The following is a 26,191-nucleotide window of genomic DNA, read 5'->3' on the forward strand; positions in this document are numbered from 1 at the left end:
AATATTTTATGGGGACTATCTAAGACAATCTTTCCAAATAATTTGCAATTCCCCGCTTTTTTATTTGTACTGTGTACCCCCACTTCAGTCCTCTTTAACTACCCCTCCAGCCACATCATTACACAATCGCAGCAATTCGACTTTCATTTGGCTAATTGAGTAATCCATTTTGGAAGCTAAACTTTAACCCCTGGCCAAAATGGCTCTTGCCAATCGGGGCAGCTCTCCTTCGAGCCCAAGTAGCCCCAAGCTGGCCCAGCCAACTCAACTATACTCCAAATGAACTGTCACGATCTGGGAATCTGGCAGGGAAAAACTGGCAGCAAAACATGCAACGCATGCGCTTCGATTCGCTAGAAAAAATGTGAACAATCAATTTGGTTATTTGCTCGGCCATAGCACACAAAAAGCTGGGCCAACAAATTTTAACAAGTTTTTTACTCGTGCCCGCTTGGTGAAACTGGCTAAATGCTTTTCTGGAAATTAGCGGCAGAAATACTTTATGGGCACGCGAATCGAGTTGGCCAAAAAGTTGGCTTTAACCTTCTGGCACATCCATATACTGTAATGTTTTTTTAACTATTAACACTATTAATTGGGTTAAACTGGTTCAAAGAGGCTTGAAGAATCATATATGCCTTTGGTTCTAGATATAAATTAAAGAAACCCCAAAGAAATAATTATATTTATTATAAAGTCACACAATGTAGCAGCATGTGGCAGGAGCTAAACATTTTAGAACCCTTAATAGGCCATAAAAATATGGTTTTCGTTTCCTCTTACAGCGACTTCAGATGTCGTGAGCGATCTCTTTGATGTCTGTTAACATCTTTCACTTATCAACATTCAACTAATTTGATTGCATAAGCGAAGACCATAAAACACTTTGACAACATTATAGCATCGTGGCTTCGTTTTGTCTCAATATTGCGGGCCGAAGAGACTTTCGGTTAGACTTTCTCACACAAATCAGTTTGGAGTCGGTTCAGGAAGCCATTTGTCGTTTGGCCAAGAGAGAGAGGAGAGAGGAGAGAGGAGAGAGTGCAGTGGGCCAAGAAAGTGGAAAATTGGCACACAGAGTGCAGTTGGGAAAAGAGTGGTTCACCTGCAGCAGCGGCAGCGGCAGTTGCAGTTGCAGTTGCATCAAGCTGGCTGCCCACACGACAACTCCACATCGGGGAGACAACGATGTCGACGGGTTACCCTAAGTACGTCAATTGGCTTTGGCTTTGGTCTTGGTTTTCTGGCTTTTTGGCTTCGGCAGCGGAGGTAAAAAATACAAAAAAATACAAAAAATTATTTTCAGACCGCATAAATAATGCAACAGTGCCTGCTGCAACTGCGTGTTGGCCGTGGTTACATAATCTAATGGGCCACGCTAACTGCAGTCGGCGGTTGCAGTTGACTCAGATCAGATTTTTTCGGCTGGCATGTTTTTTTATTTTCCCCTTTTTGCCCAATTTCACACACACAAGACTTCCTCTTCTATGCCCACACACACGCACACACACACACATGGCAAAATGCGTATCTGGTGGATACACAGGTACCTTATGTATCTTAGCATCCGTCGCTAAACATTTTTTCATTTTTTCGCGACACTAATTAATGTTGCTCCGGGCCAAGTGAGAAATGGAAGTCGGGTAATTACTCAGAATCTGAATTGGGCAACAAATTATTGGATACACATATCCGATAAGTCGACGCAATGGAAAAACAAGAAATCCAGACGAATTTATTGGATTTTTGCGTCATTTTATCGGAAGAGATTGGCCTGATAAGTTGTTTGGCCAACAGGAGCTCGTGCCGATCACTTTACATATTGAACCATAAAAAATATGAGTGCAGTTCTTTTTTTTTTGTATTCTTTGAGAAAACCCAAACAACTTGACCCCAAAAGCCAATCGTTTATTTCATAAAACAAAAAGCCAGCGAATGCACGAAATCCCGAGTCACATAAATTAATCACCCATTGACAAATAACTAAGAGAATTACTTAGGAGTCGAGATCTACGAGAGTTGTTCAATTAATTGATTCTAGCGCGGAGTCGAAAAATAAATAAGTAAGCCGCAACAAAATGACAACAAAACGCTGCAACATTAATAAGCCATAAACTGCGTAACTCAACTGAGTTCGATTGAGGTCCGAAGGCGTTAAAAACTGCAAATCGCGCCTGGTTAAAAGCACTATTTTTTATTCCGCAGAGGCAGAACAATGAGCTCTGATCGAGTGCCAACCCAGTTACTTTTAAAAGCGAAACTTGGCCGAATCAAAAATTCTAGTTGAGTGGCCGAAAGCTTAAATTACATTTTGCCAGGGGAATATTAAATGGGTTTTTCTAGTATAAATGGGTAAGTGAAGGTGTATTTGCTGGAGGCAGGGTTAGTACCCTAAAAACATTAAAAACTACTGAACTACAGGTATTAAAAAGGAACTGAATGGGAATGGTGATAAATTTAGGCCAAATATATAACCAAGAGGCTGAAAATCCCTCTGCGAAACCCAATACTGAGTACCAGCCCGTCGAGCTTTGACATATTTCTCCATGTACGCCACACGATACGCACCTAATAAATTGCGCATACGCAACGTGGCCGCAGTTGGCCGCACTGAAATATGTGTGTGGCGCAAGCGCAGCGCCAGTGCGTTCGACACTTGTAGCAAAAATAGAAGGCAATTGGAGGGAGGCGAAGGCAAAGGGGGCTGGTTGTTTAACTTCTAACGGAAAGTTGCCCGCAATTAATTAAAATGTTAATTAAATGTCACAGATAAAAGTTCGAGTCAAGTCGGTAGCCGACTTAAGCTACCCCCACGCCAATTCCGATACAATCCGAGCTGATCTGATATATAGTGTTGGCTTTATAAATCTATATCTATGGCTTGTTATGATCACCTGCACAGTGCTATCAGCCCCAGGAATTCCCCGCACTTGATTAATTGATCCGCTTGGGTGGAGCTAGAGAAAAGAGCCAGGTTTCCTTTATAGCTACCCCAGAATTCTGGTAATCAAGCACGGGCTATCCCAATTTCAGCGCCAATCGACATTCTCCACTCGCTCTTATCTCGACGACTCTATCTAAAGTGCCACAGAAATGCCAAATAAAGCACGAGCGACACACCCAAAAATCTTGCTGCCTTTTCCCAGTCAGTTCTCATATTTGCAAGTTGTCATAACAAATTCCTTGGCTAACGAAGCTGGGCTGCAAAAGTTCGGGATAGGGCAGGCCAGGTGTTGCCCCCAGGGCACATTTCTCGTACTCCCAGACTCATATCCATAGCCACATCCATTTCCATATGAGCCCGTGGTATATAGAGTGCCGGTAGCCAAAAATGCAAGTGCCAGACAAACATAAATTGCAATAATGCAAATGGAAACGTGAAGCGAAGCTCGGACAGAGCGACAAGCAAACAAATAAACAAACAAATAAATGTTTGCCACAGGCGCTGTTGGAAAAGCCGGAAAAGTCGCCGGGAGTTGAGGGGCACTTCAACACTCTAACGGGAAATAGCTTATATGAAAAATTGTTCAACTGGTTATGGCTTATATTCCACTGACATATTTACTAGAAAAACATGTGTTTCTACATTATCATCTTGGAAATAATTCCAAAAACATTTTTAATTTACTTCTCAAAGGCAGACATTTACAGTTAAATACCTTTCAAATAATTTGTATTGCAAGGGACTTAAAAAAATAATCATACGTCATTGGATAAAAAAGGATAATAGTTTTGATTTGTGTATAGAGAACAGTAAAATCGGGCTTCAAAATAATTATATTCATGGCTATTAGACATTTGCTCCTAAACAAATAAATACAAAATGGGATAAAAATAGGAGGTAACAGGTATACTGAAACAGGATAAATATAATAGGATCAATACTATTTGCACTTTAGGATTATTTTTAAGGAGTTTCACCATGGTTAGATGATATGTATTAAAGAAAGATCCATCAAATCTCTATCTATAAACGTTTAATATTAAACCTAAAGGGACTTCAAATAATAGTGGGAAAGAAAAGTAAAGAGAACAATCTACAATATAACCCTTACTTGTTTTGGGAAGCGTCTCCCCAAATTCGACATTACCTCTTATAGGGTATTGGAAAGGAAAGGTATCCCCCATATCTTGACCCAAAAGCCTGTCGGCTCAGTGGGTGGTGGCCCGATCCGCCGGCTGTCGCCCAAGTCCGACTTATCCGCTGTGTGGGCGCCGAAAGTCAAAGCGTGTGTCATTGGAGGGGGCGGAAGGGTGGTGGTTTCGGCTTTCTGACTGGGTGTGTGTGTCCGAGTGGGTGTGAGCCGCCTTGGTTGTCCACCACCCTGTTGGATTGTTGGATAGTTTAGTGAGCCTTGCGAAATGCTAGAAATTACAGGCAATTGCATTGACAGATTTTTTATTTCGGCCGCAAGATTTATATGCCCGGCCCAGGGAAAGGAGCTGGAAAACCTGAGCTCGGCTTGTGGCTGAAAAATTAAATTAAAATATAGCATTTTGCTTTTAATTACGCACAAAAGGCTATTGCAAAACTGTCGCGAGGCTTTAGTTTATTTTTAATTTTCGGGGGAAAGGCAAACCGGTCCCGGTTTTAGTGGCTTGGTTACATTTTAGGTCCTACTGACAGTTTCTTTGATAATTTTTCGCTCTTTCAGTCCGATTATTTGACAAATGGTTTTCCTTTTTTTTTGGCTCGAATCGCTGGGGTAACCACTTGAATTGTGCAATCTGTAATCAAAGATGTGCCAGGTCATCCATGGTCCAGTGGTTTCGGGAGATTGTGCCTGGGAGACACTGTACTTGTCGAGCTGTTGGTGGTCTACCTCCGTCTAAGGTTTGTCTTTTTTTTTTGGCTTTCCCATGCCAACTTGTGTGACGTTGATGGCCGTATATGGGACTGAGTGCTGGGCAAAGAAATAAGCCGCAAAACAATTAGCTTGCATACTGCCTGGATTAAGGAAGCGGTCTATTGAGTTACGCAATATAAAACAAATATAAATAATAGCTTGAAAGTCTCAATATTTACTTCTCTCAACTTTGAACAAGTTACAATTACAGCTCCAATCAAGCTCATCAACAAACAACTCGAGTGAATCTTCAACATCTTCAGCTTAAGACAGAGACTGCTCTAATAAACCACTCAAAATGCAATTCCACAATAATTATTTGTAATTTTGTGGATTCCAATCTAAGCCAGTTGCCTTTCCCACTTGGCCCAAGGCCAACGCTATCGAAGCATTTAAAATTCTTGATAGTTTTGTCTGTCGAAAATTACCAAAAAAAATTAAATTCGAATTTTTTGCTTCTTTCGGGAGAACGACGTGCCCGCACTTTTAAATGATCAATGTGTCAGATCGTCCAAAAAGTTGGACGGGAATGAGGCAGAAACGAAACGGATAGACTTTGAGTGCGGACTGTTAATGTTGGATTAAGTTTGAGACTCAGATTCAAATTCAGATACAGATACACCCAATCGAGCGGATACGTTTTGCATCTCATTTGGCAATGTACAGATTTCAAAACTGCGGTGTTTCTCGATTTTTAGATCACTTTGTCAGACTGTGTTCATTTCCTAGACATCTGCTGTCTGTCCAACTAGTTGGTAATTTATCAAAAGACTGTGACTCCGACTTCGGTGCGCCAGCTTAGGAATAGATACAAGTGAAGCTTAGAGACGGAGTATCTGCGAGATTGTTTTCCAGTTGGCAAATGGCTGCAAATCAAATGTGTCAACCGAGTGCGGTTTGTCACTTAACTTTGGTTTTATCACCTGCACCTCCGGTGGAAACTGGAAGTGGAAACTAAAAACTGCAACTGGTTCGGGCACACAGATTAGCTCTGGAGCCGTATTAACATATTGATTTGCCTAGGGCTCAAAGTGATTGACAATTGTGTTATTATAATTTATGTTGCTGTCACTTCGGTAAATCTTAAACGCCCCTTCGGTCACGATATAAGCGCTTACGTATCCGTGGATTTACGTGGATTTACGAGTGCTGAAAGTTGCCCTCGGATGAACAAATGTACATACACAGCTGATGAAATGGCCACTGCAACTGCAGCTCCAATTATGCAACGCACAATTGCAACTGGTTTTCCACTGCCGCAGCCTAACAATCAAAAGCAACGAATTTCCAAAGGAAGCCCACACGACTTTGACTTTGCCTGGGTTGAACATCATCCGCGCGCACTCAAAAAAATAGTTTAAAGTGGATAAAATAAAAAAGTATTTTAAAAGAAATATACTTATTTCTGAAATTCTGACTAATAAAGCACTCTTTACTCTAATTTTTTTGGAAAGAAATTAAACAGGGTTCTATTATTATTAAAGATTTTATTTGTATTTAAGTGGAAAACTTATTGTATAAAAAAGCATGCATCCCTTCTTGTAGTCATAATATTAAAATAATGATCACATTTAAAGAACCTGTTTCTATAAAAAGCATCAACATTTTTTCGAAGTGTAACTAATGATGATCTTTTGCTGCATTGGCCTTATCGCTAGGCTCGGTTTTAGCAGCACGTTTTTCACGTTCACTTGATTTCCGTTTCGGCTTCGGTTTCCAGCTTCATTTTCACCGACGAATGGGCCATAAATATTTCACTTGAAGCTCTTTTCATTCGCTCAGTCAAATGCCAAATCAGTTGCATCATCGCATTGAAAGCTTCCTTGGGCGATTTTGTTGAATATTTTGCAATTTTTACTACCTGATGATGGCCTACTGTATTCTAATGTGGGTCACAGGGTTCAATGGGGCTTTTGGTTGGGGACTTTACGAGCCATAAATGTCAGCCCCTAGGATTGACTTTAATGGGTAGTAATTGCAAAGATCAAAAGAAGGGAATTCAGGTAGCCAGTTGGCTACCAAGTCACGTGAATATTTGGTATTACGTGCCTTATAAAGTTTCATCATGGTAATAAAAGAGTAGGTACTATAAAAAACGAGTTTTGATTGATTTTAAGATATAAGCTTTCATAATAAGATGTATGCGTATTCTTATTGTTTTTGGTCCTGTTCGGTTTCAATTGATCATTTCTGTAATATAATAATAAGTATAATAAAATTAAATATGATATCCCTTGGAACACCATATTATACAGTTTTGTTACCAGCTCTTTTTTAGTAATTTTATTTCTAACCTTAAAATAATATCCTTTTCAGGGTCGTGATGCCACTCCCTATTTGGAACGCAATCGAGTGGGTCGGGATGCCATCGATTCGGCTGCTGCTCTCACGGACATGGGAAAATATCTGTTCCGGGAACGTCGACTGCCGGTCTACGATATTGCCGTTGCCATAACCAAGTGAGTGGTTCGGGGAACGGTCCTAGTTTCCCTCTTGTGTTTTGTGTTCTCGTTGCAGCATCGACGGCAGATTTCTCTTCACGCGATTTCCTCTATCCTAACCCTATTATCCCTTTCACTTTACCAAAGACTTCTCAAAGATTTCCCAAAAAATACATATATATAATGTCTACTCGTGTCTAGGTATGATATGTGTCGCAGGCGTAAAGGAGGTCGTTGCACCAAGGGCACAGCGGGTAAAAAGATTTTAAAGAAATTCCACAACAATCCTAGACTTACCCTCACGACACTCATACATTACACATAGAAACACACCTAGAACCAATGTCATTACGGGTGTTTAACATATTTTAGTCAGTTCTCGGTTTGCACCTCTCAAGCTAAGCGACACACTTAAAAAAACAGTAAAGTTGACTAAAAATGCGTGTGGGTCTTAATAAATTACTACCCCAACTACACGACACACATACTCACAAAAAAAAACACCAAAATTACAACATTTAAGCAAAGGAAAAAAGTTAATCTTGAAGCGTTAAACTAATTTGAGTAGCGGATCGGTCCATAAACCATAAAACCGGTTGATTTATTTAGTATATTGTATCTGCTTAAAGGTCTCATTGGTTGAAGCAAACATTTACATCAAGATTTAGTATATAATTGTGGTTTATGCGCCTAAATTACTGGATACTCTTTAAGGAAAAAATAACCCAATTAGTTAAATTGAAGGAATATTTTATATAAATTATTACATTAAGGTCTTTGCCAGTAGTTATTTTGTAGAGTTTTAGTTTTCTCGGCTATGAACAGACTTCGGACCTCCGGAGATAGGATTCTTCTACTTCTTCTCTTGCTCTTGACTCTAAAAATGCAACTAGCCCCGAAAAGTTGGTGCCCAATTACTCGATAGCCAATTGGGCAGGTCTGCATAATGACAAGCAACTATCGATCAAACACCAAGAGGAGATAATTGATTAAACGCAGCTGAAAACCCCCCAAAAGAAACCAAATCTAAAATTTCTACGCATTTTTGAACAATTTTCGCCCGCAGACTCGATATGTGCCGTCGCACCTCCGCTTATGGTGAATGTAATCGCGGTACCGCAGGTAAAGACCCAACCACTAGCTGGCAATTTGTTAGCCAACATCTGTACAGATAAATGCAAAAAAAAATACAAAAAAGAAACACAGAAGTTAAGCAAACGCGTTAAAAATAAATAACATTAAAGGCGGCCACCGCCAAACCCAAAAATGCGTCGCTCCATCATCAACCAAATCAAGCAAATTTAATTGAATTTCATGCACGTCTCTTTGTCTCTATTTTTATACTCGCTCCCTCTCTGTCTACTGTTGTGCCACCTCTCTCTTTCTGAGATCTGAAAACTATATATTTTATGTGTATTTCTTTGTGTCGCACGCGGCTTTTGTACAGCAAGAAGAACAAGAACAGGAAATTGGCTGCGCATGCGCCATCTTGGCCATATTCTTAACAACTGTGCAGTTTCCTCTCTACCTATAAAGAACTAGTGCAAATCATATTGTATTGTTCTGTGAATGTTTGTCTATGCTACTCCTATCGATCTACCTTCTTTTTTTGTAAATACTTTTGTGTCGAAGACGTTTCGTAATGTATGCCTAAAAAATGACATCAGGTTTGCTAAATTTGTTTTCATACTTAAAGACAACTTTTCAAAATATATTTTAACTTTTTTCAATCAATGGTTTTAAAACTTTTAGACCCCTTCTTCTGTCAATCATCTATATCTCAAAATATGTGTCTAGTCCTAACCAAAAAATATACTCCTTAGTTGCAGCGGTTAAACTCTGTCAAAATGCAAAAATGTCAAGGAAAAACCACTTACAATATAATTTTAAGTGAAGCAGTGAATATTGTGAGCTTTTTATACTTAAAGATTATAAATAAAATTTAAATAGACTTCGTAACTTAAAAATGGTTTTGGTTGTATTTACTAACATTGGTCTATTTATAATAACACATAGGCTACCTTAAACTTTTATGGGCTGTGGACACACTTAATCTAAGCCATGGTAATTGTGACTAAGTTTACACATTAAATGCACCTACTAACTAATTGCTCTCTCACATCAAATCACCACCACTAAGGCGACCCGCTTCTCCCAGCGGTTACAGTTATTATGTAAAAAAAATAATATATTACAAAGTTTGAAAGTGAAAACAGAGAAACAAATTGCTCAGTTGCGAAAAAAAAATAACATTAGATTTTTCATTTAATAACTGCAACGGCGACGGCGACTTGGAAAAAATTGTCAACTTCCTGTTGGACAAGAAACAAAAAAGAAAATGCAACTGAGTAAAACAACCCACTAATTGCCTAATTTCGGTCGTGTATTTTCATTCGGCAAAGGCTTCGCTTACGTCGGTGGCGCATGCGTGGTGAACAAGCGACTGGAAAAGGTGAACAGCGTGGCCATCATCGAAGATACCGGCGGTTTCAGCGGCATTATCGTGGCTGCCCATGAAGTTGGACATCTGTAAGTAATCCCAATAACACTACCTGATACGCAGCGAAAAAACATACCTAGAATCTTCAATTTGTAAAAGGTTTTCATTACAAACACCTTTGAAGATTTTTTTCTCAAAACCTTTGTTGTTGTACTTTTTTTAACTTTTCCCCAAAACGGAACCTTTTTTTCCGCACTTTTTCCATCAAAGCCAATCTATTTAACGCCCCGAATCACCCATATGTTTTTCATTTGGCGCCCAATCTAATAAAAAACATGAATAATTTCCGCTACTGTAAACTGGTCATTGAAACTCGTTTGCATTTCCGTTTGACATCATTCGGTGTGCAATTAATCAATTAACATTTTTCGCCCCTCAATCAAAATGTGTCCCATGCTCGTTTCTCAGGTTGGGAGCGGTGCATGACGGTTCGCCACCGCCCAGTTACTTGGGTGGACCAGGTGCCCAGCGGTGTCGCTGGGAGGATGGCTACATCATGTCCGATCTGCGTCACACGGAGCGGGGTTTCCGATGGTCCGCCTGCACGGTGCAGAGCTTCCATCACTTCCTGAAGTGAGTCTTAAGTTTGTTTTCCGCCCTTGAAGTATATTGATGACTTGGTTGCTTTTCCCAGTGGAGATACGGCCACCTGCCTGCACAATGCCCCGCATGAGGACAGCGCCCTGGGTAGATCCCTGCCGGGAACCCTACTCTCCCTGGACGCCCAGTGCCGCAGGGATAGGGGGACGTATGCCTGCTTCAAGGACGAACGAGTGTGTGCCCAGCTCTTCTGCTTCGACGCCCAGACGGGATACTGCGTGGCCTACAGACCAGCGGCCGAGGGTTCGGCCTGCGGTAATGGATACGTAAGTAGTTGGGGAAGTACTGTTGAAAAAGTTCTAGTCAACGGACAGCTCCCTTAAACGGAAAAAATAAGGCTTCTTAGCCTTACAATGTATTAAAAAGTTGTTGAACCAGGAAACCTTTTATCTATATAAAGGAATCAAAGAGATCTTTGGGCGGGCAGCTTACAAAACGGACATTTAAACGAACAGAATTCTAGAAATTCAAGTCTTCTTCCAGTCATCTTTCTCTTGAGCGGACAAAATTAGCAGCAACATTAATCCAACCATAAACTAACCCACACACCTTTTTAAAACCTCAGCACTGTCTGGATGGTCGATGCACACCACTGCCCTCGAATATCATTCCCGATTACGGACACAACTATCGTTTGGTCTACAAGTGAGTACAGTACAATAGGTAACATAAGTAGAAAAAGACTGTTTTTCCAGTAGTTTTGTTGTGTAAGCTAAGAGTTCTCTAATTACTAAAATACACGAAAAAACACAAAAACTTTTGAGTCACAAGTACACACTTACACTACGAAAGCAAATTTTTTAATATACAAACCTTTACACCTTTACACACCAATTCGAAACGACAACAACAATACCAACACAAAAAATCAAACACACAAAAAAAAATAGTAAAATCAACAACAAGAAAGATTCGGCTGAGGATATTGAGAATAGTAGCGAGGAGACCGAGTCCCAGGAGGACGAGAATGAGAGTAATGAGGATCAGGATGAGGGCAACACAAGTAGCGAGGAGCAGGAGGCCAACCAGCAGGACAACAAGATCGAGCAGAGCTCTGCGGCTGGCGCAGCTGCTGTGACGTCGACAACAACCGCCAAACCGACGACAACCACTGTGCGGACAACAACCAAGTCGAAGAAGTCCTTTGGCTACCTCCATCGCAGCCTGCCCGAACGACAGTGGACGCCGGATAATGGTGTGGTGGTCACGACGCGCATCAGCAGCAGCGTCAGCAGCAGCAGCGGCAGTGGCAACAGCAACAACAACACCAACGATGACCCCACAGCAACATCAACTCCCAAGCCCAGAACAACAACCACACAAACACCGAACCTATTCCAATTGTATACACACGAACTACGCAAACAAATCGAATACTATTTACACATGCTACAGACACAACAACATGCTACCAAATTGCAACCAGAACAACAGCAACAGCAGTCACAACAACAACAGTCGATAGTTGAAATCCCTTTGGTACAAAAACGCCTTACAAATTATAGTGTAACCAGCAGCAGTAGCAGCAGCAGCGGCAACAACGGGGCGAAACAACAGCCGCCGAACGGCAAGGATGAGAACCAGAGACAGCAGCAGCAGCAACATCTCCAGGAGCAGCAGCAACTCCAGGATGGGCTGCCCGATGAGGAGAACGAGGCGACTGCCGGCATTCAGAGCAATGAAGCGATTGAGCGGCAAAAACGTAAGTTCCCCACACCACCCACAGCGGCCAGCAGTGCTGCACAGACATCAGCAACATCGGCAGCATCGGCAACACCCACACCAGCAACACCAGCGACATCAGCAACACCCGCCAAACCGATAACAACTTCATCATTTCTCGATGCGTACTTTAAAAAACTGCAAGCCTTGCACGATGGTGGATCGGCAGCCACCAGCACAACCACCTCCGTGTCGTCATCAGTCAGCTCGGCAACATCCAGCAAGCAGCAACAGCATGCACAACAGCAGCAGCCAGATGGCAGCGCCTTTTTGAAACGTACGCCAAACCGGAGTAGTATTAAGGCATACAAACCTAGTAGTAGCAGTAGTAGTAACAGCAGTAGTCAGCCACAACAGCAACAATATGCGACAAACTATATTGGCGACACCACAAACAATCTGCCAGCGGTGTTGGACAACAGTAACAGTGCGTCAAGCACCACGGAAACCGCCAAGAAACCCAAAATCAAAACACAAAAACTAATACGCCGAACACGAGTCATGTAAAAACGATCCATGGAGATGGCGACAGAGAACTCTGATACCAACTATCATAAGCTACTACCTACTGCTAGCCAGATGCTGCTTGAGAAAACGAACATCCCCAAACGAACCGAAGGCTCCCCAACAACATCAACATACAAATCCACATACACTAAACAAAGCAACACACGCATCACACACAAGTAAATGCCAAACCGATCGAAACCGAAACCGAAACCGATACAGATTCCGATACCGATACCCGAAACCGTTACCGATTCGTTATCCTTGCGTGCGGTAAGCCTAAAACCAATCCAGCATACAAATCGGGTTCTTAACTCCCCCTAGTAGTCTAAAGCTTTGCCCTAAAGTTCGCTACGAATTGCAGTACAGCATGGATGCGCGATAGTTTTAGTAGTATTCTTATATATTATGCTGCCTGCCCTTTTATCAATAAACATATTTAATCCTGGTTGTTGAAGTTGGCAAAACAAAACGCAATTGCTAAACTCATGCGTAATGGTCCATTTAGCTGTAATATGGATTACCCTCGTATTTTAAGCATTGGGCATCTGGCATTATTGCATCGATCACATTTAATCTTGTAGTGTGGAAACGCTTTGAAAGCGTTCCAAATAGTAGTTCTTGAATCTTAATTTTGGCATGTACTTAAGAATAATTTAGTATACCATTTTAGTCCACCCAATTTGAACCGTAATCATTGTCTCCGAAAGGCAGAACTCGATTAGGACATTCGCATTCACACATTCGCAGACCTCATAAAGCATGCTTAAAGGTAAACTCTCATACCACCCTCTACCAAAGTCGACGATCAGAGTCCCATCGCTGATTTTTCTTTTTTTGCGCGGTTAATTTCTCGCTCTTTTTTACCTAAAACTGCATCAAACACTCGCCCCTACACATAAAAAAAACAATAAAATCGAATTAGAAACAAATTGGCATTGAAACATGCACACACATCTCAGCATACAAACATACACGCTCTTTCTCTCACACCACCACACAAGCATACACACAGTTTGAAGGCAAAACCAAAAGAAATTATATCGAAACATCTTTAACTGTAGCAATTAAGTAATATATTTGATCTACAAGAAAGGCATGGAGTCAGAGACGCATTTTGCATACTAAAAATAAGAATGGAAAATGGCAAGAGTGAAACAGAGTAATTTGGCAAACGGAAACGCATGGAATGGAACACACGCACATACCACACAACCACCCACACAATTCAGAATGGCCGGCGTCTGCAAAACTATCTTTTAACTGCATACCAAATAAACCTCCAAGAATAGCTCATTGTTTTTGCACGCCCCACGCGAATTGTATTTTCCATTATCACTAATTCTCTTTGTTTTTCTTTTCTGTTTCCTCCCGCTTCCGTTTGCGTTCCGTTCCCGCATTCCGCTTCCGCAGTGGTTAACTGGAAGCTGTTTCCGTTCTAGTGAAAGTGCATGAAGCAACATGTTTGGAACGTTTGGAACTGGCACGCAGACGTCACTGCCATCGAAATTTGGAACAAATGTTTGCAGTTAAAAGTGTTTTTAGCTAGAATTTATTACTATTATAATCTGTATGAAACCCCTATTGATTTGTTGTTAGTTCTAGCCGCAACTAATTTAAAATAGTGTCTGTTAAATGCAACTCAAGCAACAAAGGCAAGTTGTTATGTTCAGTACATGCATATATTATGTAATTTAATTTAATGAAAATTCTTGTAAAATAGTACACATTATTCTGTAAAAAGTTCACCTACGCACGCACTTTTGGCAGAAACAACCTAAATTATTCTTTGAGCCACAAATCAATCGAAAGGAAAATTAATAATAATCCCACTTTCCAATGTGATAAACATATATAATTTGTACCCTTTACTTAACAAAATATTTATCATTTTCTGTTAGAAAATTGCTAGAAAGGTTGAGAATGATTTAATTACCTACCTTGCCGCACTTTGCCTACAAGAAAACTTAAATTGTTCATTCATTATTGTATTACATTTTTTAGAAGTCTAAATTCTAAAACAAAATTCATCTCTCTACGTTTACCTAGCCTAATGCTCTTTTTATACAGCAATGAAAAAAATGTAATAGCTAAGTTTTAGTTGTAGTTAACTGAACATCGTATAATAAATGAAACTGTAAATTTATCACACACACAAAAGAAACAAAAAATTAGTTTAAGAAAATATATATATAAAAAAGATTTATTTGTACAAAATGGTAAAGCTGTTTTCATTTAAGGGGGCCATCTGAAGATGTAATGCCTAAAAGTATGCTAGGTAATTTTATATTCCTTACTGATTGTATAAAAAAGATAAGTACTTTGTGTTTTTTAGTTTAGCAAGATGATAAAAGCATAGATGATACAATTTATTTGCAGCCAACAAGTACAGTTTTTCTTATCGCTAGCTTAGAAAGTGACACAGCGCTATACGAAAAGTCCAATCACCAAAAAGTACATAACTTAATCAATACAGCAATTAACATGTGTATGTAAATGAAAAGTAAGGTAAAAAATCTCCTGGCAAGTCCAGCATTTTGGGGTCTATGGCATCGACATCCATTTAGGCACCCTTTGTGGGGGAGGGCAAAAGGTAGCGATTGTAGGTGGCCACATTCTTAACCAAAGCGGCAACGGAGAGCATGCAGACCACGCCGGCGGGCATTAGTTTCCCGGAACGATTCCACCGGGCGCCCATTAATCCGGCCAAGAACAGGGAGGTGCCCAGTTGGAGCAGGGGGCGTGGCGTTTCCTGGGAGTTCAAGTGAGCCCCATAGCCGAGTAGGGCTCCAAAGGCCAGACCGGCACCCAAGGAGGGTATGGAACCTGGTGAAGCATGAGGTTGCACAATAGAATGTAAAAGACCATTTGATAGAGGGGATCCTAACTCACCCGCCTTGGCGAATCCCATAACTCCACCAGCGGCCACCGTGGCAGCGTAGACATAACCAAACCAATCCACCGGCATTTTATTATATTCTCCTTGAATTACCTGGTAACCTTTGTTTTGATGGCAAATTTACATAGGTATAATATGACCCTTTCGTTATAGCTCGATAATCTCAACTTTGAACCGAAAAATTGAAATATCTGGCATCACCACTATTATGTGGCGGTCATTTTAAACATTGCTGCACGTTGTTTTCCAATGAAAATATTCCAAACGGGCTTAAAAAAACCGTTTAATCAACAAGTGTTAAGTTCCAAGAAATTTTAAATATTTTAGTTTTTATAACACCATAAAATGTTTGCAATAGACAAGACATTTTGATAATGTAGTAGTAGATATAGAGTTAAGAAAAACTATTCTAAAACAAATTGAATAAAAGTCTAACTTATTCTTGATTCTGAAAGGATCATACTACATGAAGTACCCACATCTATCTCAACATTTTATGAGGAGAACACCAGAGAATATCCCTGTTCTAACTGGCGCCCTTAAGGGTGACTATTATTTTGGAACCCAACTTAAAAACTTTTTGGATATCTTGCTGATATTTTATTCAATATTTGTGGCCATACAGATCTGTGAGCTGGCTTTAAATGGACTTAATATCCATAGAATCGACCCCGGCGTTGTCGAGTCCTGCGCTGGATTGGTCGCCTTTGACCACGTCCTGATTGGCACCCAATCTGGCGAATCTCTCTGCGGTCCTCGCGCTCCTGACGCCTCAATCTCCTCACCTGCCTGTCAAGCCTGCGAACCTGGCGCCTCAACCTGATCGTATCCTCGTTGGTGGTGGAGCTACTGTTACTGGGAGTGGGGGAAGAGGGCGGCGTGGAAGGGCTACTTGGCGAGGTCGGACTCGTTGGTGACGTCGGCGAGGGGCTTGCAGGGGTGGGCGAAGTGGGCGAGGGGCTTGCAGGGGTGGGCGAAGTGGGCGAGGTTGGTGTGGCTGGAGAAGCCGGTGGTGTGGTTGGCGGAGTCGATGGTGCGGTTGGTGGAGTCGATGGTGCGGTTGGTGGAGTCGATGGTGTGGCTGGAGCTGATGGTGTGGCTGGAGCTGCTGGTGTGGCTGGAGCTGGTGGAGTGGCTGGAGCTGCTGGTGTGGCTGGAGCTGTTCCTTGGCCGTAGGCAGTCGCAGCAAGGGCCAATAGGCCAAAGGCGAGGACGAATTGGGAGCGCATCTTTAGTACTGTCTGTCACTTAATGGAGAACTGTGTATATTCTGCTTGAAGGTCGGGTTTTTATAGGGAAGATCTCAATTGATTTGGTCTGATTGCTGAATCTGTGTTTGCTCTGGAGGATCTTTATTTGCTTTCAAAAACAAACAGATTCAATTCTCACTGCGGACTTAAAAGAAAAACAGTTTAAAACTAACAAGAAAGGAAGTTAATTTCGGCATGCCGAAGTTTGTATACCCTTGCAGTTATAATTATTAAATTTAAAAATATAAAAAATTATATTCCCAATAGTATAAGATAATATGTCAAAAAACACCGAAGCTATGATTTGTTTCATATTATTTTCCCACCAATTTTCCGATCGTTCCTATGGCAGCTATATTATATAGTCGTCCGAGTTTGATAAAATTTAATTCGAAACTAAAACTAATTCAAATTTGTTATTTCCAAGCTTAGGAGGTTATATGTTTAAAAACACCAAAGATATAATTTTTTTTCCGATAATTTCTATGGGAGCTATAAGATATAGTTGTCCGATCCGGCTGGTTCCGACTTATATACTACCTGCCAAAGATATAAGACTTTTGGGCTTTCAGCCCGATAGCTTTAAAACTGAGAGACAAGTTTGCGTAGAAACGGACGGACAGACGGACATGGCTAGATCGACTCGTCTAGTCATGCTGATCAAGAATATATATACTTTATGGGGTCGGAAACGTCTCCTTCACTGCGTTGCAAGCTTCTGACTGAAATCAATATACCCTCTACAAGGGTATAAAATTTGCTGTAGATATTTTCTATGTACTCGTATGAAACTATACATTTTTGGAATGGCTGCTACCAATAATCTGTTGTTACCAAGTGTGTAAATACAGGCACTTTGGATAATAAATAGATGAACACCTACTCTTTATTCACTTGAACTATTATGCTAGCACCTAAACTGAAACAATATTTTTATAATCGCGAGCTTTTTACGACTAAACAAGCTTTTATGAAAGAAACAATATTTGCCTAATAAAAATGTTAGGAATGTTAGCAATATGTGTTTTAAACGACATCCATGACAACTAACGCTGTCTAAGTTCTGAATTGGTTTGGCATCTCCAATTTTGCGAAGATAAGAGTATGAATATATTTGTATTTAAATATATCTACATAACATTTTTTTACAAGGTTAAAAGGTTAGTTTTATACCCGTTATTCAGCTAACCAATTTAACTTATAAACCAATGGTCCAAAGATTTTTAGATAGTGATATTACAAAATAACGCGCTATTAAATAAAATAAAAATTTTTTAAAAAGTGTTGCTTTTGATTTCTCGAACTTGCTCCTTCTATGGCTGGTGCTGTCCATATATTACGTAAACACATAGGGGGGTGGGGGAGTGTCAGCATAACTATTACGCTTGATGAAAACGAAGATCTTTGAGTAGAGAATTTAGGTACCCCACCCAAAATATAAGGTAAAACTTTGTTCTTTACATAACCATTTTATTTTTTTGACAATTTAATTCTGGAATGTTACTTCTTAACCCCGACGGTTGCGCCTCCTTGTAGCGCGCCTCGTCTGGATTCTTTCTTGCTGATTCTTCCGGCGAGTCTCCTGTTCCCTCTTCTGTCGCCTCTCCCGTCGTCTCAGTTGGCGTGTCAGTCTGCGCTCCCTGCGAAGCTCCTTCTTCAGCTTTTTCACCACGCTGGAGGTCGAGGTACTGGTCTTGCTGGAAGAAGTGGGCGAAGTCGAGGAACTTGAAGGAGTTGATGTCGAATTCGAAGAGCTTGGATCCGACGTGGTAGAAGACGATGTTGACGAAGGATCAGATGTGGTAGAATTCGATGTTGACGAAGGATCAGATGTGGTAGAAGACGATGATGACGAAGGATCAGATGTGGTAGAAGACGATGATGACGAAGGATCAGATGTGGTAGAAGACGATGATGACGAAGGATCAGATGTGGTGGAAGACGATGACGACGAAGGATCAGATGTGGTGGAAGACGACGACGAGGATGGATCTGATGTAGTGGTTGCGCCGTAAGCAGACACCACGAGAGCCACAAGACCAAGGGCGAGGACTGTTTGGGAACGCATCTTTAGCTATGTGTATCACTTACTGTAGCCAAGAACAGTACAGACTCCGATTTGAACTCGAATATTTATAGCGAATATCTTAAATGTTCTGGTCCAATAGCAGAATCTGTGCTTGTTTTAATCATAATTTGTGGCGCGTGGCCCAGGTGGCCATTCGTTTGAGAAGTCTACAAATTTCTGTGGAAAGTTTTTGGTTTCGATTCAAACAATAGAGAATTTGCCGATTTTTTGCGTTAGTCTGTTGCTAGCGAGTGTGCAAACACAGGTACAAAAACAGAATTTGTTTTCGTCTCTGCGAGATTGTGATAAACATTTCTAACTAAATAAGTACACCAAGTTAGCGACTTAAAGGAAATTTAAGAGACAACTAAATGTCTAGTAGAGATATCTGAAAAATGTAATCTGCATATAAAAGCTATTTTATTTCTTTTAAAATAAATAATAATTTTCTTAATATTGTTAAAATTCTCATTCAAAACATTTGAGAAATTAAAAAAAAAACCAAATGCAATATCTCCTCGACTATTAGCTAATCAGCTAAACGAAGTGCGAGGGAGATGGAGATATGCATGCATTAAATCGGCTGCTGCACACCTTATTTGCTTATATCTTTGTAATGAATGTGCCAATTTCAACAATTATTTGCATGTAGATGGATATTGATAATCAGAACAAAATCCCATTTACACTTTTACAAAGACAGGTCTTATCGTTATGGGCGTTAAAGTGGGCGTAGCACCCTGCGGAAATTAACTTGCGCTGCGCTAGTACTTAGCTTTTATACGGACATGGCTAGTTCGACTCTAGTGATCCTGGTCAAGAACATATAACATATAGGGTTTATAGGGTCGAAAACGCTTCCTTCTACCTGCTTCATACTTTCCAAAAATTTAGTACACTCCTTTCCTCAACGAGTAACGGGTTAAACAGACGCAGCTGGAACTTTCCTCAACAACATCTTTTCGGATCTTCTTCATCTTTTTATTCAATATTTGAGGCCATTCAGATCTGAGATTAAGCTTTCAAAGGCCTTTTTCAAGGACATCCTTAGAATCAACCCAAGCGCTGACGAGATCCGCGCCTAATCTGGCGAATCTCCTGGTGGTCCTGGCGTCCCTGGCGGCCGATTCGGCTTATCCGTTTCATAATCCTGGAAACCTGGCGCTCCAACTTGGTCACCTCCTCGTCGGTGCTGAAGTTACTGTCACTAGGGCTACTTGGCGAAGTCGGGGTCGTTGGTTACGTCGGCGAGATGGGAGAGGTCGGTGAGGTTGGCGAAGTTGTTGGAGCTGTTCCTGCAGCAGTCGCAGCAATTAGAATTCGGAGCCCATTTTCAATTCTGTCTGTCACTTCATGGAGTACAGTGTAAATTCTGCTTTACGATCGAGCTTTTATAAAGAAGATCTCAAGTGATCTGGTATGATTGCTGAATCTGTGTATGCTCTGGAGGATCTTTATTTGCTTGCAAAAACAAACAGATTCCATTGTCTAAAAAGTCTAAAAAAAATATGAGACGAGTTCAAAAGCTAAAGATGGCTGTGGAAAGTTTCCATGTATTCGTATGAAACAACACATTTTTGGATTGGCTCCTACTAACAATGTATTGTTAGCAAATGTGTAAGTACAGGCACTTTGTACAATAAATAGATGAACACCTACTGTTTATTCACTTGAGCTAATAATTCAGAACCTAAACTGCAAACAATTTTTTAATAATCGCGAACTCTTCCCGACTGAGCAAGCTTTTATAAAAGAAACATTATTGACCTAAAAAAAATTTAAGCTTAAATGTATGCTTCTTATTTTCTAACGGGGCAGTGAGAACCGGGTATTTTCAATAAGTCTTCTACGAATTTTTAGCATTTATTATTGAACGCTGTTTTAGGCCCTGGAATTTAGAAAAATATGCTAGTTAAGTGGAAAAACATTTTTAAATAGATAAACTTTCTACTCCAGAAGCTTCTCAACCACCAAAAAATATAAAAAAAAACTGAAGCGAAGATGGGATTTATACATAGGCACTAGTAGAATCTGCTACTCAAATTTTATCTCTGTAGTTCTCGGACTTCGCAAACTAGATCCACCTAGAGGCGATGACATAAATTGATGACAACATGTAACATTTGGGCGCGATACAGATTTTAGCGTTAAGTTCGTTAAATTGAGAGTGGAATAATAATAGAATAACATACTTGCACTGAATCAAAAACTTGATAATTTTTATGTGAAGGCTCAACTCTTTAGTCATATATATGACTAAATTTCAGAGTTCACATAGCCAGACGGACATGGCAAGTATGATTTGGATAGTGTACCTGATCAATAGTGTATAAATTTTAAGGGTCGGAAAAGATTCCAAGACTCGTAACGCCCATAACGCTAAAATTTGTCTGGCGCCCACATTTTTATAGCCTTGCAGAGAGTATAATGATTTCAGTCAGAAGTTTGCAACGTAGTGAAGGAGACGTGTCCGACCCCATAAAGTATGTGTTATGTGTTTTATAACAAATTAACTTCTACTCTTAGGAATATCATTCTCTTAATATTTCAGCATTTCGAATACAATTTTAATCAAATCGGACGACTTCATCATATAGCTGCCATAGGAATGATCGGATAATTAATGTTAAAGCAATACATAGACCGTTATATTTCGTTTTCGGTAGTAAATTAAATTGATGATATTGCCATCTTAAATTTTTATACCCGTTACTCGTAGAGTAAAAGGGTATACTAGATTCGTCGGAAAGTATGTAACAGGCAGAAGGAAGCGTTTCCGACCCCATAAAGTATATATATTCTTGATCAGGATCACTAGCCGAGTCGATCTAGCCATGTCCGTCTGTCCGTCTGTCCGTCTGTCTGTCTGTCCGGATGAACGCTGAGATCTTGGAAACTATGAGAGCTAGGCTATTGAGATTTGGCGGGCAGATTCCTGAGCTTCTTAGAGTAGAGTGCCACGCTCACTCTAACGCCCACAAACCGCCCAAAACTGTGGCTTCTACAGTTTTGATGCTAGAGTAAAAATTTAAACTGAAATGAATTGTTCTCATCAATACCTATCGATTGACCCAAAAAAAAGTTTGCCACGCCCACTTTAACGCCCACAAACCGCCCACAAACGTCAAAAAATCGTAAATATGAACGCGGATATCTCGGAAACTATCAAAGATAGAGTATTGGGATTTCAGATTTAGATTCCGTAGCCTTGTACGCAGCGCAAGTTTGTTATGCGAATATGCCACGCCCACTCTAACGCCCACAAACCGCCCAAGCCTGTGGCGCCCACAATTTTTATGCTAGATTAAAAATTTTAACTGAAATGTATTGGTCTCGTCAATGCCTATCGATTGATCCAAAAAAAAATTTGCCACGCCTACCCTAACGCCCACAATGCTTAAATCTGTCTTCCGCCGGTAGGTGGCGCATTTAAATCTCGCTTTGCTGCTTGCATATCTCCATTTCCCTTTGGTCCCTTTAGCTGAGTAACGGGTATCTGATAGTCGAGGAACTCGACTATAGCGTTCTTCCTTGTTTATAATTTGTTTTTAGTTTTCAAAAAGTCGGAAAACTCTTGTATGTACAGAGTGCTCCCACCTGAACGACCTGCAAGGGTATAGAAACTTCGGCGTGCAGAAGTTAACTTCCTTTCTTGTTAGAGATATTGTAAAAGGGTAAGTGGGATTTTGTTTTGTTTATCAATACCGAACTATATAAACCACTCATTAAGAAGTTATGATCAAATATGGTAATGTCGCTCCGTCTACCTTGCGCTCCCTTTGGCTTAGTTACTTGTATTTGTTAGTCGAGGCCCTCGACTATAACATTCTTCTTCGTTTTTTTCTAGAAAAAGTTTTGTTCCCAATGCATAAGGCTTAAAGAAAACGGTGATGCTGAAAACAATGTTTCGATGAGATATTAGGTACCCCACCCTCAATGTAAGGGAAAGCTTTGTTCTTCACATAACCATTTTATATTTTTCTTGACAATTTTACTTTGGAATTTTACTTCCTAACCCCGACGGGTGCGCTTCTTTGCAGCAAGCCTCGCCTCGCGTCTTTCTTGCTGATTCTTTTGGCGAGTCTCCTGACGCCTCAAACGACGTCTTAGTTGGCGCCTCAACCTGCGTTCCCTGCGAAGCTTCTTCTCCAGCTTCTTCACCTCGCTGGAGGTCTTGTCACTGGTCGTACTGGAAGAAGTGGGCGAGGTCGAAGCAGTTGATGCAGTTGATGCAGTTGGTGTGCTCGTCGAAGTCGAGGAATTTGAAGGAGTTGAAGTTGTGGAGGTCGAATTCGAAGGAGTTGAAGTTGTGGTAGTAGAATTCGAAGGAGTTGAAGTTGCCGAGGAAGTCGAATTCGAGGGAGTTGAAGTTGCCGAGGAAGTCGAATTCGAGTCGGTTGCGCCGTAAGCAGAGGCCACGAGAGCCACAAGACCAAGGACGAGGACTAGTTGGGATCGCATCTTTAGCTCTGTGTATCACTCACTCACTGTAGCCAAGAACTGTACAGACTCTGGCTTGAACCCGAATATTTATAGCGAATGCCTTAGATGTTGTGGTCCAATTGCAGAATCTGTGTTTGCTCTTTATCATTGTTGAGGAAAGTTGCTTTTCGCATAATTTGTCTAACTAAGCAATGGAGTATTTTTGGGTGTGTATTCGCTAGTCTGTTGTTACCAAGTGCTCAAACAATAGTGAAAAAACAGAAGGCTTGGACTAAGAAATGATGGATTAAAAAAAATATTTAAAAAAGCAACAATCATTTTAATAATAAGTTGGGATTTGAATGGAGGGAATACAAAGATGTAGGGGACTTTTGTATTGTTCTTTGTCCGCGACAAAAGATAAAGTGTTCTACTTGCGTTTTCAGCCAAGAACTTGAAAAGGGAGATATTTGTTGAATTTCAAAGATAATAACTTTTAAAACTCCTAAGGACGTTAAAGATATATATAAAGAAAGGTCAACATTTACAATAGTTTTGCAAAATACGTAACAAGTATAAAAAATCTTTTTCGACTCAATAAAGACTATATATTCTTGATCTTAACGCTGTGATCTCGGAAACTACGTATAAGAGCTTTTGCTTATTGTAACGAAGTGCCACGTCCACAACCTCCTAAAAGGTTGGGTGCTACAGTTTTAAAACAACATTTTAGCTGATATGTATTGCTCTCGTAAATACATATCGATTGATATATAAAAGGTTGCCCCGCCCCCTCTAAGCCTCACAAGCCGCCCACAAACTTAAAAAAAAAACCGTCCATGTGAACGCTGATATCTTGGAAACTATAGTTTGGTATGGTTGATATAACCAAGCTATTGAGTTGGGATTGCAGATTTAGATTCCTTAGTTTCGTACAAGACGCAAGTTTGTTGCTCTAATGTGCCACTCTAACGTCCATAAACGCCCAAAACTGAGCTTCCTACAGTTGTAGTTCTGGAAAAAAAATGTTAACTGATATATATTGGTTTCGTCAATAACAATTGGTTGACTAAAAGTTTGCAAGGTCCACTCTAAAGTCTACGAATGCCTATAACGCTTAAATCCGTCTTTCACCCAAATTACCATATATTGAATTCGCGTGTAGGTGGCGCTTTACAACCTCGCTTTGCTGCTTGTATATCTACATCTCCATTTTCTGATAGTCGGTAAGCTTATATTAGATTTTAAACCTGAGCACAATTTGGATTTAAATAACGATCCCCTCTAAAAATTGCCAACGTATTATTGTTAAAGTGTTCAGTATTTAAGAAGCATAAAATAAGTGAACATATAAGGGGAATTTAATTTATATGTCTCTGTATCCATTCTCAGTTTCCAATTCTTACTTCTCCTACTAGCTAACCAATGTGATTTTTACAATCAAAATCCAATTTCAATTTACACTTGGTATATTGATTTAAGAATTACAAGTCCTCATACGAGTATCATGACTGCAACATTCCTTTTTTTTTATAATAAATCGCGCTTGCTTTAGGTACAAATATGACTAGGTTTAAGAATAATTCAAACTTGTTTAAGACCGAAAGGTTCTCAAATCGATCTCTAGATGGTATTTTCGATGCTTGTGGAAGTTTTGACACTGAAAATGATTGACTTAAGCTCGAAATACTTGATTTTTTTTCTGAGTGTAGGATATTTAGAGCTTAAACTCACATTAGGCCTAACCACTAATGGCAAACTAAATGAAACCTTCTTTATTTTTGACCTGAGCTCGCAATTAAAACCTTCTTCAAGGCATTGCTCTCTCTGAGGTGATAAAAGCATATGTTTTTTCCGGTTATTTAGATAGGTTGAACTGCTGAATCCGCTAGAAGAATAACTCAAATTGTAGACAATAGCAACAAATACATGTTTGCACACTTGCCAAGAATAAACTAGATCTAACAAGTCCACAATGTCTCTATTATTAATTGTACAAACAAAGATATTTTCAACAATCGTCTGCAGAGATGTCTATAAAGTCCCCTACCAAAGCACTTGCGGTGTATGAAGATTTGGAGCAAATACACCCTTTGAGTTAGTGTCTATAAATACTTGACTTAACGTCCAAGAAGGCACACAACTTAAGTGCAGTGATAGACAGACACAGCTTAAGATGCGATCCCAATTCGTCCTGGCCTTTGGTCTTCTGGTTCTTGTGGCTGTTTATGCCGCAGATACCTCAAGTACCACATCCGATCCATCATCCTCAACCTCTTCTTCGAATTCGACATCCTCGACTTCTTCTACGCCTTCGAGTTCGACTTCCTCGACTTCTTCAACTCCTTCGAATTCGACTTCCTCGACCTCTTCAACACCTTCGAGTTCGACTAACTCCACAAGTCCCTCCAGCACTTCTTCGACTTCAACTCCTTCAAATTCAACCTCCTCGACCTCGACCACACCCACGGCTAGTACCTCGCCCACTGCCTCTGCGTCCTCCACACCCACTGCCTCCACCTTGACGTCCTCGGGATCCAGCAGCAAGAAGTCGTCGCCGTCCAAGCGCCGGGCCAAGCGTCTCCGCCAGAAGCGCCGTGAAAGGCGTCGCGAAAGGAGGCAGCGCCAACGCCAGCGCAACCGTCGCGCTTAACAAGGGAATGGATTCTCCAGATAATATGAATAAGATGAAATATGTATCCTAAGATGAAATAGTCAGAAGCAAATAAAAATTGTTATACAAGAACGGAAGGTTTTACAATTACTTGGGAGGGTACACAAGGTATTAAGTACTTTTAAATTAGTGACAGTATATCTGCAAACAAAACATTGGAAAAATGTATCATAAAACAAGGAAGAACGCTATTGTCGAGTACCTCGACTATCAGATACCCGTTACTCAGCTAAAGGAACCAAAGGCAAATGGAGATATGCA

The 26,191-nt window shown here is 40.5% G+C and overlaps 6 protein-coding genes across 12 annotated transcripts in view; 2 read left to right on the forward strand and 4 right to left on the reverse strand.

Annotated features, from left to right (window-relative positions):
- LOC119549496 (venom metalloproteinase 3) overlaps positions 1–14,834 on the forward strand; it is a 49,064-nt gene extending 34,230 nt beyond the window's left edge. Inside the window, exons 8-15 of one of the 7 annotated variants that reach the window (XM_037857601.1) lie at positions 7,164–7,306; positions 7,490–7,542; positions 9,691–9,817; positions 10,197–10,361; positions 10,423–10,654; positions 10,954–11,033; positions 11,279–12,090; positions 14,031–14,834. In XM_037857601.1, coding sequence (XP_037713529.1) covers positions 7,164–7,306; positions 7,490–7,542; positions 9,691–9,817; positions 10,197–10,361; positions 10,423–10,654; positions 10,954–11,033; positions 11,279–12,090; positions 14,031–14,059 — 1,641 coding nt within the window. In that variant the 3' untranslated portion in view covers positions 14,060–14,834. Of the gene's footprint in view, positions 1–7,163; positions 7,307–7,489; positions 7,543–8,354; positions 8,411–9,690; positions 9,818–10,196; positions 10,362–10,422; positions 10,655–10,953; positions 11,034–11,278; positions 12,891–14,030 lie in introns of all 7 variants that reach the window. The other 6 variants (XM_037857603.1, XM_037857600.1, XM_037857602.1 and 3 more) reach the window with 6 other exon arrangements.
- A 131-nt stretch (positions 14,835–14,965) lies between these two features.
- Positions 14,966–15,669, reverse strand: LOC119549498 (transmembrane protein 14 homolog). The gene is made up of 2 exons (XM_037857609.1): positions 15,510–15,669; positions 14,966–15,443 (listed from the first exon to the last, which is right to left on the reverse strand). Exons 1-2 carry the CDS (start codon positions 15,583–15,585, stop codon positions 15,181–15,183), a joined length of 339 nt encoding a protein of 112 aa, XP_037713537.1. The 5' UTR covers positions 15,586–15,669; the 3' UTR covers positions 14,966–15,180.
- Positions 15,670–16,166: 497 nt separating this feature from the next.
- On the reverse strand, positions 16,167–16,745 carry LOC119549651 (merozoite surface protein CMZ-8). The gene has a single exon (XM_037857836.1). The coding sequence runs from the start codon at positions 16,743–16,745 to the stop codon at positions 16,167–16,169; it is 579 nt and encodes a 192-aa protein (XP_037713764.1).
- Positions 16,746–18,273: 1,528 nt separating this feature from the next.
- LOC119549652 (putative protein TPRXL) lies at positions 18,274–18,834 on the reverse strand. Its single transcript, XM_037857837.1, has one exon. The coding sequence runs from the start codon at positions 18,832–18,834 to the stop codon at positions 18,274–18,276; it is 561 nt and encodes a 186-aa protein (XP_037713765.1).
- A 4,011-nt stretch (positions 18,835–22,845) lies between these two features.
- On the reverse strand, positions 22,846–23,295 carry LOC119549653 (bypass of stop codon protein 1-like). The gene has a single exon (XM_037857838.1). The coding sequence runs from the start codon at positions 23,293–23,295 to the stop codon at positions 22,846–22,848; it is 450 nt and encodes a 149-aa protein (XP_037713766.1).
- Positions 23,296–24,819: 1,524 nt separating this feature from the next.
- LOC119549654 (protein new-glue 1-like) lies at positions 24,820–25,909 on the forward strand. Its single transcript, XM_037857839.1, has 3 exons — positions 24,820–24,886; positions 25,392–25,502; positions 25,695–25,909. Exons 1-3 carry the CDS (start codon positions 24,820–24,822, stop codon positions 25,907–25,909), a joined length of 393 nt encoding a protein of 130 aa, XP_037713767.1.
- The last annotated feature ends 282 nt before the right edge of the window (positions 25,910–26,191 follow it).

Source organism: Drosophila subpulchrella, chromosome 2R (genome assembly GCF_014743375.2).
Source record: "Drosophila subpulchrella strain 33 F10 #4 breed RU33 chromosome 2R, RU_Dsub_v1.1 Primary Assembly, whole genome shotgun sequence".
NCBI classification, from domain to species: domain Eukaryota; kingdom Metazoa; phylum Arthropoda; class Insecta; order Diptera; family Drosophilidae; genus Drosophila; species Drosophila subpulchrella.

What these genes read in the sequence shown, in the direction of transcription:
- LOC119549498 (XM_037857609.1), bottom strand. Translation starts at nt 15,585, where the DNA reads ATGCCGGTGGATTGGTTTGGTTATGTCTACGCTGCCACGGTGGCCGCT. An exon ending in TATGGGATTCGCCAAGGCGG is followed by an intron (nt 15,444 to 15,509) that starts GTGAGTTAGGAT and finishes ATGCTTCACCAG; the next exon opens with GTTCCATACCCTCCTTGGGT.
- LOC119549651 (XM_037857836.1), bottom strand. Translation starts at nt 16,745, where the DNA reads ATGCGCTCCCAATTCGTCCTCGCCTTTGGCCTATTGGCCCTTGCTGCG.
- LOC119549652 (XM_037857837.1), bottom strand. Translation starts at nt 18,834, where the DNA reads ATGCGTTCCCAAACAGTCCTCGCCCTTGGTCTTGTGGCTCTCGTGGTG.
- LOC119549653 (XM_037857838.1), bottom strand. Translation starts at nt 23,295, where the DNA reads ATGCGATCCCAACTAGTCCTCGTCCTTGGTCTTGTGGCTCTCGTGGCC.
- LOC119549654 (XM_037857839.1), top strand. Translation starts at nt 24,820, where the DNA reads ATGACTAGGTTTAAGAATAATTCAAACTTGTTTAAGACCGAAAGGTTC. An exon ending in CTCAAATCGATCTCTAGATG is followed by an intron (nt 24,887 to 25,391) that starts GTATTTTCGATG and finishes ACGTCCAAGAAG; the next exon opens with GCACACAACTTAAGTGCAGT. An exon ending in TTATGCCGCAGATACCTCAA is followed by an intron (nt 25,503 to 25,694) that starts GTACCACATCCG and finishes CAACTCCTTCAA; the next exon opens with ATTCAACCTCCTCGACCTCG.